Genomic DNA, 13,529 nt, shown 5'->3' on the forward strand with positions numbered 1-13,529 from the left:
TATAAAAATATGAAAAATAGAAGTAGTTATACAAGGGAGTAAAATGATACGATGGAACAGCAAACAACATGGTGGGACACACGTGCATCTTGTTTACATTGTAACGCCTGCAAGCAAATCTAAAGAGACTGTATAATCATCACAAATCCATTTTTAACAAGTAGATTTATTGAAGTCTTTAAATACTGGTTGCTCAATCTCTTGTATCAAGATCCAAACTTGAGCAACAGCTTGCATATGGTATGCTTTGATACATTGATGTCATAGTCTTCTTTTGAACATTATTTTCTTCAGTTTGCTTGACGATATGGACTCACTGGATCGATTTAACCGACGCATGACGTCCCTCACAACCCTTCTATCGAATTCATCAAGCTATCTTTTCTTTGCATGTTTTGAGACAGACCCCGATTTAACTGCCATGTCATCGTCAGTCTCTGAAATAGTGTCATGGGAGATAACTCTTTGCTATGTTCTTTTGCAGATTTTGGTGGCATTGTGTCTTTTGGAGAAACACTCAATTGAAAAAAGAGGGCTTTCTTTCGCTTTAAAAAAGATTTACCGGTCATCTTTGTACAACATCGTTTTTACCACAACCTGTGTGTTGACGATCTTTGACATCACTTGAGCGTGCTAATGTAAATACCCGTGCATGTACATATCACGCTGACACACATTTTACAATGTTGTTGGCTTTTCCATCACTTGCGTTAACCCCTCGTAAAACTCTCCACAGTTTTACAATTATATGACAGGTTTAAAGGCAAAATCTTTAATAGTCGTTTTAGAATTACTAAAATCAATATATCTTGTTAGGTCACAGTATACAATTACCATATGAAGAGAGTAGCGTTTTAAAATATTCAGGAGTTTTATGTAAATTGTGAAAAACAGGGTGCCAAAAGTTAAGTTGACGGACTCTAGCTGTAATAAATAATCAATTTAAAAATATTTCACTCATATGACAACGTGCATGCGTGTGTATGTGTGGTTCTTGTATAGTGTGCTAAGCTCAGATTCCATGCCACAGTTAAGCATGAATATCCAACTCTGACACATTTATACTGACTGAGCCAAACAGTCCTTGTTGTACCCATTAATGCAAAGGGCCAGGCAGGAACCAACAAGTACCATATTTTAACGTCTTTCGGTATGATCAAACCCGTGCCCTTCCACTCTCTGGGCTGATGCTCTAACCACTATGACACAGAGACTAGGATGAACAGAGGTAAGTTATTCCAAGGAATTATAATTAAAAACAACTTAAGGTTTCAATGCAGTAGGATGTTTTCAGCTCGAAACCTCCTGAATACACTTTTACAGTTAAGATGTTCAGTGAGTGAGAGAGTTTTACTCCACCTTTAGCAAGCCATTGTATCACAACTACCTTGATCAATAAGGTGACAGCTATCTGGATAGTCTTGTCCAGACTCGATATTTTCCAGATTGCCTTCATAAAACTGAAATATTGCACAGCATGGAGTGAAAAACACAAGCAGGTAAATTTCGACAAAACAAAATCTACATTCAATAAAATTTTATTCAATGAATACATGAGCAGCAATACCATTGTAGTGAAATACAATTTTCTAAAATGTATTACTTGGCAATGTAACCGTTAAAACACTAGACAATTACAGCAAAGAGATCTAATAATTCAGTTGGACATGAGTGCAATTTACCAGGTACAGTCACCTGTCGTGCTAACTGGCTCAATCTGGCAACTCCAGCTCTTGCGTCAAGGATCTCACAAGCATTTTCAATCATTGGGGTGAGGACACCTAACAACATCCTTATCCCTTAGATCCCACTCCCACCAAACACCCTTTAAGATGTTAAGGGTCAGGCAAACATTTCAATCCTTAGGGTAAGTTGTGAGGTAGGGTGTACTTCAAAATGATAAATCCAAAGCAAGTGATGAAACTCACTGTATTCACTGTTCTTCTGAGTTTAGTGAAATCAACGGCCATTATGCATGTACAAACAGATAAACAAGTGCTGATGACTTGGTAGAAGAGCACTAATGGTTTGTGATAACAGCCATGGTCCCAGTATAGGCTGTTGGATAATTGGATGTTCTCATTAGCCGAACTTGAGAGTTCAATCCTCTGTGCCATGCTAATTGAAATGTAAAATAGTGCACCTGGTAAAGTGCACTAATCCTGTTCAGTTGATTTTTTAATTGAGACTTGGACACATAACAGCACAGACAAATGATTCATTGAACAAAATCAAAGCATATACAGCTAACCTCAGAAAAAACATAACTTTTTGATTAATGAGCTAAGCCAAGTTAACAATTTTGATCTTGGATAATGTTTTTTTAGATCAGAGGTTTACTGTGATATAGTCAAGCATATTTACAGAAACTGCCTTCGGAACTTAAACTTCACTGTTTATCTCTGTTTTGTTTCTTCAGGAACATTTATAGTAGTTAAAAATGTTGAAATATTTTATCAATCTGAAACTCAAAAATATTTCGTAGCTAAATTAGATTTATACATATGAAGGCTATTCTTCCAAGATAAAGACATCGTAATGTGTGTCTTATTGACATGATTAAACAAAACAACAATCATCCCAAGGATTACAGTGCAAGACAAAGAAAAATAGGCACATGTTGACAATTTGTAAAAATGCCTTACAAGAACAAAAGGATATTTGATAAAAATACAAGTTCACACTAAAACACTGATCTGTGTAACCCAGTTTTGCTTCAAGTGTAATGTATGAACTTGGATTGAACTTTGCAACATTTTATTAAAATCATGAACTGAATGAATCCTATATAAAAATGAAAACACTTATTTACAGGAAGGACATTGTATTTCAATTTTTTTCTTGGTTACAATGTTTCTTAGGCACCATTTCACAAAGCTATTGTAGGGCTAGAACTATCCTAACCCCTATACCTTAACATAAGACTTACAACAGTTGTAGCCCCATGACTGCCTGGTGAACAAGAGCCCTGAACATGCAAGTACTGTGTGATGAATAGAAACACATAAAGTGACATGGATTTTAGCCACTTCTAGCATTATTCCAGCAATATAACAACTGGGAGGAATTGAATCAAGGCCTTAAGCATGACAAGCAAATGCTTAGGCCATTAGGCTACCCCACTTTCATAAGACATTAAAATGTAAGTCTACTTTAGTGATACTGTTAAAAAAGGTCTTGGTAGCCTCAGGTTTAGAAATACAGAGTACTGGGAGGATCGTCACTGATCGTCACTGTCCGTGAATGCAGTGTGAACACATAGAAGTGATAAGTACACATCACTGCTTACAACAACCTATGGAGATAACTGATGTGACAAGGAGCTATCTCCCCGCTGGTATCAACATTTAGGCCCCGATTTCCTGCAAAGAAATAAATGAAATCCATGAACATTTAACAAAAAAAACAGGGGCAATGCTTCAACTCAGATCACTGATCTACATATATATCGAGATAAATTCAAATTTGAAACACGTTTCATAGACTGACTTATCAGTAGTTTGTGCATCCCAGCATTTTTCAGCGAGAGGTGGTTTAAGCTTATAACCCCACCCCCCAAAATAAAAGCAAAATTTCTTAAGCATATAACCATCACCTTTCAGATTTTATTTGCTCCATAAAAGGTAATATTATGAGTATATTACAGCAACTCTGTGTATCCAACTTTCCTATTATGGGCAAGGAATATTGAAAAAGAAATTGAGGTATGATAAAGTGAGCTGTGGTTTGCCTGGATATTTTTAAACATTTTCCTTAAATACTTAAATGCTCTTAAAACATGCACTCACTTTGCAAAACAGGTAATTCTTCAGTATCAACAGTCAACAGCTTATCTGCAAGAGAGAAAGAATAAATTAATGGTAAATGAGGCCTTGTACTCACACACAATATAAACCCAGTGACTTTTAATTCATCAATAGAATAATGTAACTGCACTCAATTTACATCAATCTACAATACACCAATCAAGTACTTAACAAGTGTAAACAAATGAACTCTAAGTGACTGATAAAAATGTTAATGCAATCAAGTACTATTTCATCACATTCTTAGGTTCATGAAGCAAGAATTTAATTTTTTAAACATAAGTTCATGGCTGGAAAAGAAACATTTTGCTTTCCATTTTAAGAGCATGTGGTCATGGGCTATATAGTGCATATTACCAACATCACGACAATATCAGTATATTCCACTCCCAAACAAAACAAGAATCTAAGCAACAAAGAAGGGGGAGGGAAGCACATTCAACACTGTCCACCAAAGGAAGCTTCAATTTGATCAGGTACTAACAACTTTTCACTTAACTAAGCCCATGTCTACCAACACTATAAGACCTTGACTGAACAACTTAAGGAATCCCTTAAGTATACAGATGTTAAAGGTAGATTTAGTGTCGTTAAATGTTTTTCTAAAATATATCCGACCTGTACACTAAAGGAGGGTTAATTGCATCAAAAGTAGTACACATCAGTTGAAGCATTTTGTGAGACAATGTTGATGCTTCCACAAGCAGAGGGAACGTCATGCTGATCACAAACACAGGACTGTTACACAAATAATTATGGTTATCAACCCAGCTATATATACAACCTACGAAATCACACAGCTGCCACTAGTCTGTGATAACTTTAATATTTACAGATGCTGCTACAAATATTATCCTCTCTTCTATATAAGCAAAACTGATAATGTCCCAAGTTGCCTTACTATTTGTTAAATATGAGAGCATAACTGAATGTTTACTACTGGAAAGATCACAGAGACAGACATTAAGAATGGTTGCTTTAAATTGGCAGCCTAGGAAAAGTAGTTTAGGTGCATATTAAGACAGGATGGCAGTAATGACACTGGCTGCTGTGCTTTTTCTATAATGAAGGAGGCGAGGTGTACGCTACCTCTAGTCGTTTTCCTCTCTCTCCTTGCTCAATTTTGAATGAGGGCTTCTGCTACGATCCCTACTCCTACCCCTAGATCGGGACAGACTCCTACCCCTAGACCTGGATCGGCTTCTACCCTTAGACCGACTGCGGCCCCGAGAGTGGGACCGTGAACTGAAAGATCATCCATAAAGAAATAAGCCAAAAGAGAACCAGGGTAAAAGAAGGGCGCGCAATTAGAGATTGAAAAATGCCAATTCAGCTGATTTGTTCAAAAATTTACCTTTTTAAAAAACATTGACTTATACTCAAAAGTAGCTAAAGAACACTTGAATTTTTTCATATGACTTGAGTTCATCGGGTGGGTTTTGCAACACAATGCCTTCTGATCTGGATTTCTTTTACTTCATTTGAGACATTTACTTTCTCATGGCACACAGTGGATTAGATTGAGCATCTGGTTAATACACAAACAACACCAAAACACTCTTCCAAACTGCTGAAAGATCTTAACATGAGACTTTTGGAAAGCATGTGTTCTATGGCATTCTCATTTCATGCAGAAGGTACTGAACTCAACTACAACTCAAAATAAGCATACAACTGCATGAACTACCAAATATGTAGATTAGACACCATCTTACCTGCTGCGGCTACGACGACGAGGTGAATTTGAATCGCTGCGACTTCGCCTACGCGGGGAGTAGGATCTGCGACGTGGGGAGAAAGATCTGCAAGTTGACAAATTAAATCCGTAATAATGATGACAGGGGATGATGCAGAAGAGCTGACTGAACGGCTGGCAGCAGCTATGACTCTTTCAACATGCAACAGCTGACAAATCGAGAACCAAGTTGTCAAGACCTGATTGGCTGGACAGTAAACACTCTCCAACCAGGCGGCTTTCACAAAGTTTTTAAAATTTTGTACTAGACTTTATTTTAAATGTAAAATGAGTAATCTGACCTACACATGGCACTACATCTAATAATCAGATCCTATTACATTTTCAATTCTATCATGCCAAAATGAATGATATGTCAAATAACTGATGGCAAGACAGTACAGCTTTAACATCCAAATGAGTCCTCTTGATAGTGCTACTATACCCATACCCTGCATGAAGAGGTTGGGACGAATCTGCGAAGGTTAGAAGTAGTAGTAGTAGTCCCTAACGTTGCTTTGTATGCATGTTGCAGAGGAAAAGTTGTAAGGCGTTGACAACTTCATTCTGTACATAAAGTTGACGGTTGCTTTGTTGATTATAGACGATGTGTCGCTTTAGGGGGTTCATTGTAGATGGGACAGGCTGAAAGCCCTAGTCTGGGACCTGGTACGAACGATGGGGGACTGGATTGATGTTGACGCTGACTGAAGAGGAGATTGGACGGCCTTGGACGATGTGACTGCCCACTTGCACTTGCCCGCTGACTAAAAATGTGTGAAGGGATGGATGGTAAACGTAGAGCGAGCGGGCGCAAGTGAAGGCAGGTGTCGGGGCGGGCTGGCTGGCGAGCAGCTGGTGGTAGGAGTAGTTAGGGGGCTGATAATGCTATATGAGAACAGTCCGATGAATTTGGAGCAAGCAGCTCATGTGGCTGATGGCTGGTAGTAGTAGTGGAGACCGGAGCCTGGAATTGGGTCAGTCAAAAAATCATCATGTGAATTGGTAATGGCCATACACCTGGTTACTAACACTACTTCTGCTAAAGCAATTACAACCTCATGTTAAACAACATATCTATTAAAAAAACTTCAATTAGTCATATGAAAATAAGCTTAATATATTCAACAGTTTTCACTTTGACCTTAAATAATTTCAACTAACAGGTACATGACAAATGAACATATATAAATCTGAAAACAATGATTTTCCATTGTCCACAAAATACAAATGGTTCAATATTTGTTCTCTATTTCTTTAAGGTAGTAACAAACAAAAGCATAGAACAGCTAAGTTGGTTGGTTGTTTAACGCCACACTCAGCACTATTCCAGCTACATGGTGGCGGTCTGTAAGTAATGGAGTTTGGACCAGACAATCCAGTGATCAGCAGGATGAGCATCAATCTACGCAATTGGGATGCAATGACGTGTCAACAAAGTCTGCAAGTCTGACCACCCGATCCCGTCAGTCGCCTCTTACAACAAGTATGGGTTACTGAAGACCAATTCTATCCTGGATCTTCACTGGTCAGAACAGCTGTGTATTGTGTTAGGTGTATTACTGTTTTGAACCAGTATTCCAGTCATATATTGGCATGTCAGCGTAAAGTGGGAAGGAAGCCAAAAGAAATGCATTTCTATCCATTTAGGGGAAATTCCAAAGCATTCATATGGTGCTGACAAAAATATAAACAATCTGGAGATTCAAAGATTCCTAGGGGACAATTCTGCAGTGAAGTGAACTGCAGTCCCTCAAATAAATGCCACCTGGTCCCAAACATGCACGTAGACACTATAGGGGCTCTTATGAACAAACAACAATGCACTCTTGTATCACCATAGACCCACACCCTGAACTTTGTTTCCAAAAGTACAAGAGTATAACCTGCAAGCTCAAAGATAAATTTCAAACAAATTTGTTATTCAAAAGAAATGCCAGACTCTGCATGAAATTGAAAGACTTGAAGAGTGAACACTTATTAACACTCAAACCCTTGGGGTACAGGCCTATGTTATAACAGTCATGATGTTACCACCAATTTACAAAGATTCATTTCAAAATTAATGCCCAATCTTAGAAGCCTTCAATAACAGTTTTAGTACTTGTATAAGTTCCAAAATTGAAAACTTGCACTTAAGTGTAACACATAGAGGCAAAGGATGAAATTTCAAGAAATGGCAGTCTAGAATTTTGATATTACATACAAGTTACATGTACACAAGACTTCTAGACATGATGATCTGTGATACCAAAATATCAAAACAATGTTACATTATATTTAAGCATCAAAACAATTTGAAAGAATTCAATACTATTCCTAAACATAATCTGCTTTGAACATATTGCCAAAGTGTTCCAAAAGCAGTGAACATACAAAACAAATAAAATGAATTACACATTGGTTTGTATAAGAACAAGATTATTGCCCGAAGTGCTGCCAAAGCATTTTGTATATTGGGGTATACAACCAATAAGTTTCATTTGAAAATAAAGGTACATTAGTACAATGTTTTTAAATCCAGCTGAAATATACATGCATGCCATGAATTTGATAAAATTAAACCAAAACGGTTGGGGACAACATTAATAAAACATACAAATGGAAGCACATATAAAGCATACTTACAAATTTCATGGATATTTTTCATTGTGATCCAAATACAATATTAAAATCATGACAACATAAGTTTAGAATGAATGTGAAAGATTTTCATTGGCCAAGATGATGCAGCAAGAATATTTTATCTTCCTATAACAGAAGAAAACTCACCGTGATCTGCCTCTCCTTGGTCTGTAGTCATCATAAGAAGAAGAACCCTGACGGCCAACTGGCGGTCCTCGACTTCCCCAACGAGACTTTCCTGACGACATTTCAACATGCACACGACGACCATTCATTCTCCTGCAGAAATCAACTTATGATATTAGCAGTTATTTAAAGGTCACATGCAACCAAAAGGACAAACATAATTAAAATTATCACTTATAAAGGACATATAATATAAATTGCTGATTATGAAAAAACATATAAACACAATTATAAGCGTACAATCGCAAATCAAAAGTGCAATATTTTGTACTTGGGTTTACTTCCCTTCATTGCGGGGGGGTTCATAGCGTTATATTTCAACTTTATAAATTGAATTTGCATTTTTTTATCATTTGCTACTGCAAGTCCATACCGAAAGGTATCAGAATCTGCAAAGTTGTGTTTTATGTTGCATGTGACCTTTAATGTAAAATGTAAAATGAAAGGCACTTTTCACTCAGAAGTCCTACTTATCAAGCCCATATATCTCATGTATGACAGATGTAACAACTTCTTTTAGTTCTAATCATATCTAAAATAAAGAGCTACGTCTGTCAAATATACACCATAGCTGATACAAGCAGAGCAGATCAGTAGATGGTCTGCCTGGGGAATACAACTTTGAACAGTTTCAGACCAATGATCCTCCTGGCCATTTGATGCTTGAGCTTTCAATCACTGCCCAAAGCAGGGCATAGATTTTCCAAACAATCTTAGCCCTTAGATTATTGTCCATGTTTTAATTTACTGCTATACTTAGTACAGTAAACATGACCTGAAATTTACTGATCAACAAAAACAGACATCTATGTTTTCCACAATAAATTTTAATTTTGTATTCAGTGGATTGATTTTAAAAGAAAATTTGGAAAATAAGCAATATTGTCAATGTCTACTAATCATATCAGACTTGAAAACATATTTTGAACTTACAGAATAGTGAATGTCTGATGTTCAGTCAAAGCTATCACCAATGTTATTCAGGCTATGTTAGTACCGTTAATCGACTTAGTAAGCAGCGTGTTTACACAAAATTTATACATTCAAAAGTGGATCATTCTAAGGGCAAATGGTGAACATTATTTCAATTCTAATAGCACTAGTATGGTAATGCTATATTTATTGATCATAACATTTCTTGCATTTACAAACGTCTTCACACTGGCAGACATGCCATTGTGTTTGGGTAGTCATGGCATTTTTCATCATAAAAACAAAACATCTGCATGTTGGATATACATGTATGCATGTCAAATAAATACACGTAAAAATTAGTGACCTGACCATATTTACTGTAATTTTGTGCTGCTTCTCTTTAGTCTTGTCAGAAAATGAAAAATAAACATTGATGCCATTTGGAAATGAGCTGCTTTTACAATCTCCAACACAAATGAGTTACCCGAGTTACAATAGGTATCCTAGTTTTGTACAATCTGCGACAGATTTCAGATAGGTTGATAGTTATATTGTATCTCCTCTTTACTTAAGATAGTGTATCTTTGAATATAAGACGTTAGAAGTAATCTCACCTTTGATTGTTTCAAAAATCTAAACCCCCCTAGACCCAAAAGCTTAAAAGAATTCAAGAAAATCAAGCTCCAGAATGTTCATCATCATAAAAGTCATTAATGCCAATAGGGCATTTACACTGGATTATCACTTACGCTCCATCAAGGGCTCTTGTGGCATCTTCAGCATCACGGGGATCTTCAAATTCAACAAATGCAAACCCTGGAGGCTTCCTGGCTACCCACACATTACGCAAAGGTCCATATTTACTAAACTTCTCTTCAAGCTCTTGTTTGGCTGCACCATAACCGAGATCTCCAACATATACTTTGCAATCTAGTCGCCAGTCTCTTGTCGAATTACGTGCCATTGTGCTGTTATTTCTAAAAACAAATACAAATGCATGCTATTATACTTGTTAAGAACATCATCTTGTAGCATACTTTTCAAATTGCAGAGTATTTACCACTATAGAAAGGCCCTCAATCTACAATCAGAATTTGATGAGATTTCACACAATTTATACAAAGTTGACATCATGGTATATCTTTCTGCATTATACTGCAACCATGTGTAATCATGAAGCCAGGTTCATTGAAAATGTCTACTTTTCTCAGTTTTTTCACCTTCCCATAAGGTCACCATGGTCCATGTCAGATGAGTCTTGCTAACAAGAAGTATACAGTAAATCCCAGTGAATGCATATTACAATAAATTAGGAAAATACCAGTACATTGTGCTTTTCAAAATCATTACATGCCTTCACGTTCATCTTACCTGAAAGGTTTACATATGTGAGTGAGTGAGTTAAAATTTATCGTCACATCGGCATTATTTCAGCAATATCGAGACGAGAACAATGGTTTACATATGTAAGAACCATTGAGTGAGTGAGTGATTTGAGTTTTACGCTGCACTCGGCAATATTCAAGCAATATGGCGGCGGTCTGTAAATCGAAGTGTTTCCGCATTTAATTACGAGGTAGATGTTGCATTAATGATCCCCAATTTAACTTAAAATTTGTTCCTTTTTTAACTTTTGCTTATGCATGGAAACTTTACCCGTAGGGGCGATCGCATTGATGACATTCAGGCTGCTTCTGATGGATGGATTTTCTCCTTCGTTGGTTTCACATAACATAACTCACAGTGTAAATGCACTCTAAATAAAAGCTGTTATGAAAATTATTTACGTTATGACAACTATTCATAGTTGAGTACATACTGCCATTTGCCTCTGCTTTTCAATAATTGATGTCCTATTTTGGTTGCCATTCCATCAGAGATGTGTTTGTTTAGTTGTGAGAAGGGGATGTGCGGAAGGACGGTCTATACAAGAGCTTGTTAACATAAACATGATAAATGAAGCTACTTATTTAACTAATCCCGGCCTGTTTCATAAATCAATTGGGATCAGTTAAAAAACTATATATTTGATTTTTGTTTTCTTTGGATAAAACATACATATCGATAAACATACGACCAAACCGGAAACATGCCACTGGATATTTTTCGCACGCTCTGCGCACGCGCACAGCGAGTTGAAAAGTCTAATGTGAAACCAACGAATATTCTTGCAATATTAACGGGAATCGTAATGGCCGATCGAAAACATATGACGATCTAAACGTAAGATCACGCGGAAAGACGTATGGACACACAACAGCAATCAAACTCTTCGGAATTCTTTCCCCGGTTATTCTGATGTTGAAAATGGAAGTTAATAGTACCCTATTTTGAACTAGCAGACATTTATGAACGAGTCCTTGTCCATTTGTGTATTTGACCTATTTACCACGTTTGACTAGCACAATACAGGTTATCGTAGGTCTTCTAACTCATGCGAAGTCCCATGTAATCGAACATCTCAAACACTCCGCCTACTTCACTGCACCAGCAGTATTATTTGGTTTAAGTACTCCTGCATCGCATTTTGAAAGCTTGAATATCACCGAAACCAGGGAATCAAACATGGCCGTGACCCGACGAAAGTGTGCTTCGGTCTCACCACATGTTAACCTTTCATGCAGGTCATGCTCTTTATCAGAATACGGAAACGCAACAGTTTTTTCAAAATCAGCAAGCATGTGATGCTTCTACTTACCTTAATACCTTGTAAACTAATTAACGAAGTACTGACGCACAAAACGTTCAAACAAACACCCACCAACCCTTGTCTACGTCTTTCAGCCTAATGAATACTATACCGCAGAAAAGCATTCATTTGATTTTGATTGGTCGATTTTCGTGGATAGCTCCTTACAGGCGCTATGATAACAAACCCTGCTATGAGTATGAAATGAAACAGTTTATTGATGTGATTTACGATCCATATTCAAACAATTATTAATATAACATTCCTGTTACAAGCTGATTTCCGAGAAAAATGGGATTGAAGGAGTTTGATCTGACATAGTTTCTATTTACAACGTCGTGAGACGTAATATAACGACATAAAGATTTCATCTATTCGCGAAATGCTGTTCAATCAGAGACCATATAATATATTTTCTTATATACACTTCAAGTCTCCATGGTCCAGTATATATTGAACCAGAGACCATATAATATATCTATTATATATATGGTCTCTGGTTCAATATACACTGGACCATGGAGACTTGAAGTGTTATATTTTAACAAAAAGCAATAGCTTTGTTTAACAGAGACCATATAATCTATCTAAAATTCGTTAAATTCTGGTCCATTTGTCTTACCTTTGCAATAAGAATTAGCTTTAAAAGAACATTCAGCCACGAATATGTGAATGTTATGTGGAATAAATAATATGTGTTAATATGATTATGTGTTTGAGGGGATGTTCCTTGCAAAGCCCGTTCGTAATTTATGGCTCTGTGTGTGCGTGTGTGGGGGTGGGGGGTGGTGGTTTGGGGTGTGTAGGTAATGATGACTTTTATGGAGAAGCATGTACAATGTGAATAACCCTCCCTAAACTTTATGTGCAAAAGAAGTGACACCCCAGCATGTTATGAACAAAATCAATGACCCCTCCTCCCCTGCCATATTTTGTAAGCATAATATATACATATTTGTATGTACAAAATTGTTGACACAACACCACAACCCCACCCCACCCCCACCCCCACCCCAGTACACGTGTACCAAATTGATGATACCCCAACCTCTCCAGAACACCGGCGAGCGGAAGGTCGCGGGTTCAATCCCCGACCGCGTCATACCAAAAGACGTTAAAATATGGTACTTGTTTGTCCCTGCCTGGCGCTCGGCATTAATGGGTAAAACAAGGACTGGTCTGCTTGGAGTCAGTATAATGTGTCTGAGTGGGGTATTCATGCTTCACTGCGGCATGGTATCTCAGTGGGCTAGCACTATAAAGCCAGCCTCAGTCTGGGCTAGTACAAGCAGCCGCACCTACACATACACACGCATGCACGTCGTCATATGAGCGAAATAATCTCCCGTGCGACGTTAAACCCAATTTCCCCTCACCTCTCCAGAACAAAATGGGTGACTCCCCCTGAAAATCATCATCAGCCCTACTATAGTCTGTTTGCAGTAAAAACGTACCGATGAATTTCACTTTAAACCAAAAAGTTAATCAAATAATGTGAAATTAAGATTGCGAATCCTCATAACTTTACCTTGCCAATTGAACATTAAAATCTCAGAATTTTATTCAACTTACG

General features: G+C 37.3%; 1 protein-coding gene across 2 annotated transcripts; it reads right to left on the minus strand.

Annotated features, from left to right (window-relative positions):
- Positions 1–1,522: 1,522 nt before the first annotated feature.
- On the minus strand, positions 1,523–12,108 carry LOC124281818 (serine/arginine-rich splicing factor 3-like). 2 transcript variants are annotated; one of them, XM_046717813.1, is made up of 7 exons: positions 11,966–12,108; positions 10,017–10,244; positions 8,314–8,445; positions 5,522–5,608; positions 4,896–5,051; positions 3,789–3,833; positions 1,523–3,362 (listed from the first exon to the last, which is right to left on the minus strand). In XM_046717813.1, the coding sequence occupies exons 2-5, from the start codon at positions 10,229–10,231 to the stop codon at positions 4,898–4,900; spliced, it is 588 nt and encodes a 195-aa protein (XP_046573769.1). In that variant the 5' UTR covers positions 10,232–10,244; positions 11,966–12,108; the 3' UTR covers positions 1,523–3,362; positions 3,789–3,833; positions 4,896–4,897. The 2 variants fall into 2 exon arrangements, with proteins under 2 accessions (XP_046573769.1, XP_046573770.1); XM_046717814.1 differs by lacking the exon at positions 4,896–5,051.
- Positions 12,109–13,529: the final 1,421 nt, after the last annotated feature.

This window comes from Haliotis rubra, unplaced genomic scaffold, assembly GCF_003918875.1.
Source record: "Haliotis rubra isolate DU_JTF1 unplaced genomic scaffold, ASM391887v1 Scf29, whole genome shotgun sequence".
Lineage (NCBI taxonomy): Eukaryota > Metazoa > Mollusca > Gastropoda > Lepetellida > Haliotidae > Haliotis > Haliotis rubra.

What these genes read in the sequence shown, in the direction of transcription:
- LOC124281818 (XM_046717813.1), bottom strand. Translation starts at nt 10,231, where the DNA reads ATGGCACGTAATTCGACAAGAGACTGGCGACTAGATTGCAAAGTATAT. An exon ending in ACAAGAGCCCTTGATGGAGC is followed by an intron (nt 8,446 to 10,016) that starts GTAAGTGATAAT and finishes TGATTTCTGCAG; the next exon opens with GAGAATGAATGGTCGTCGTG. An exon ending in CCAAGGAGAGGCAGATCACG is followed by an intron (nt 5,609 to 8,313) that starts GTGAGTTTTCTT and finishes GTCAACTTGCAG; the next exon opens with ATCTTTCTCCCCACGTCGCA.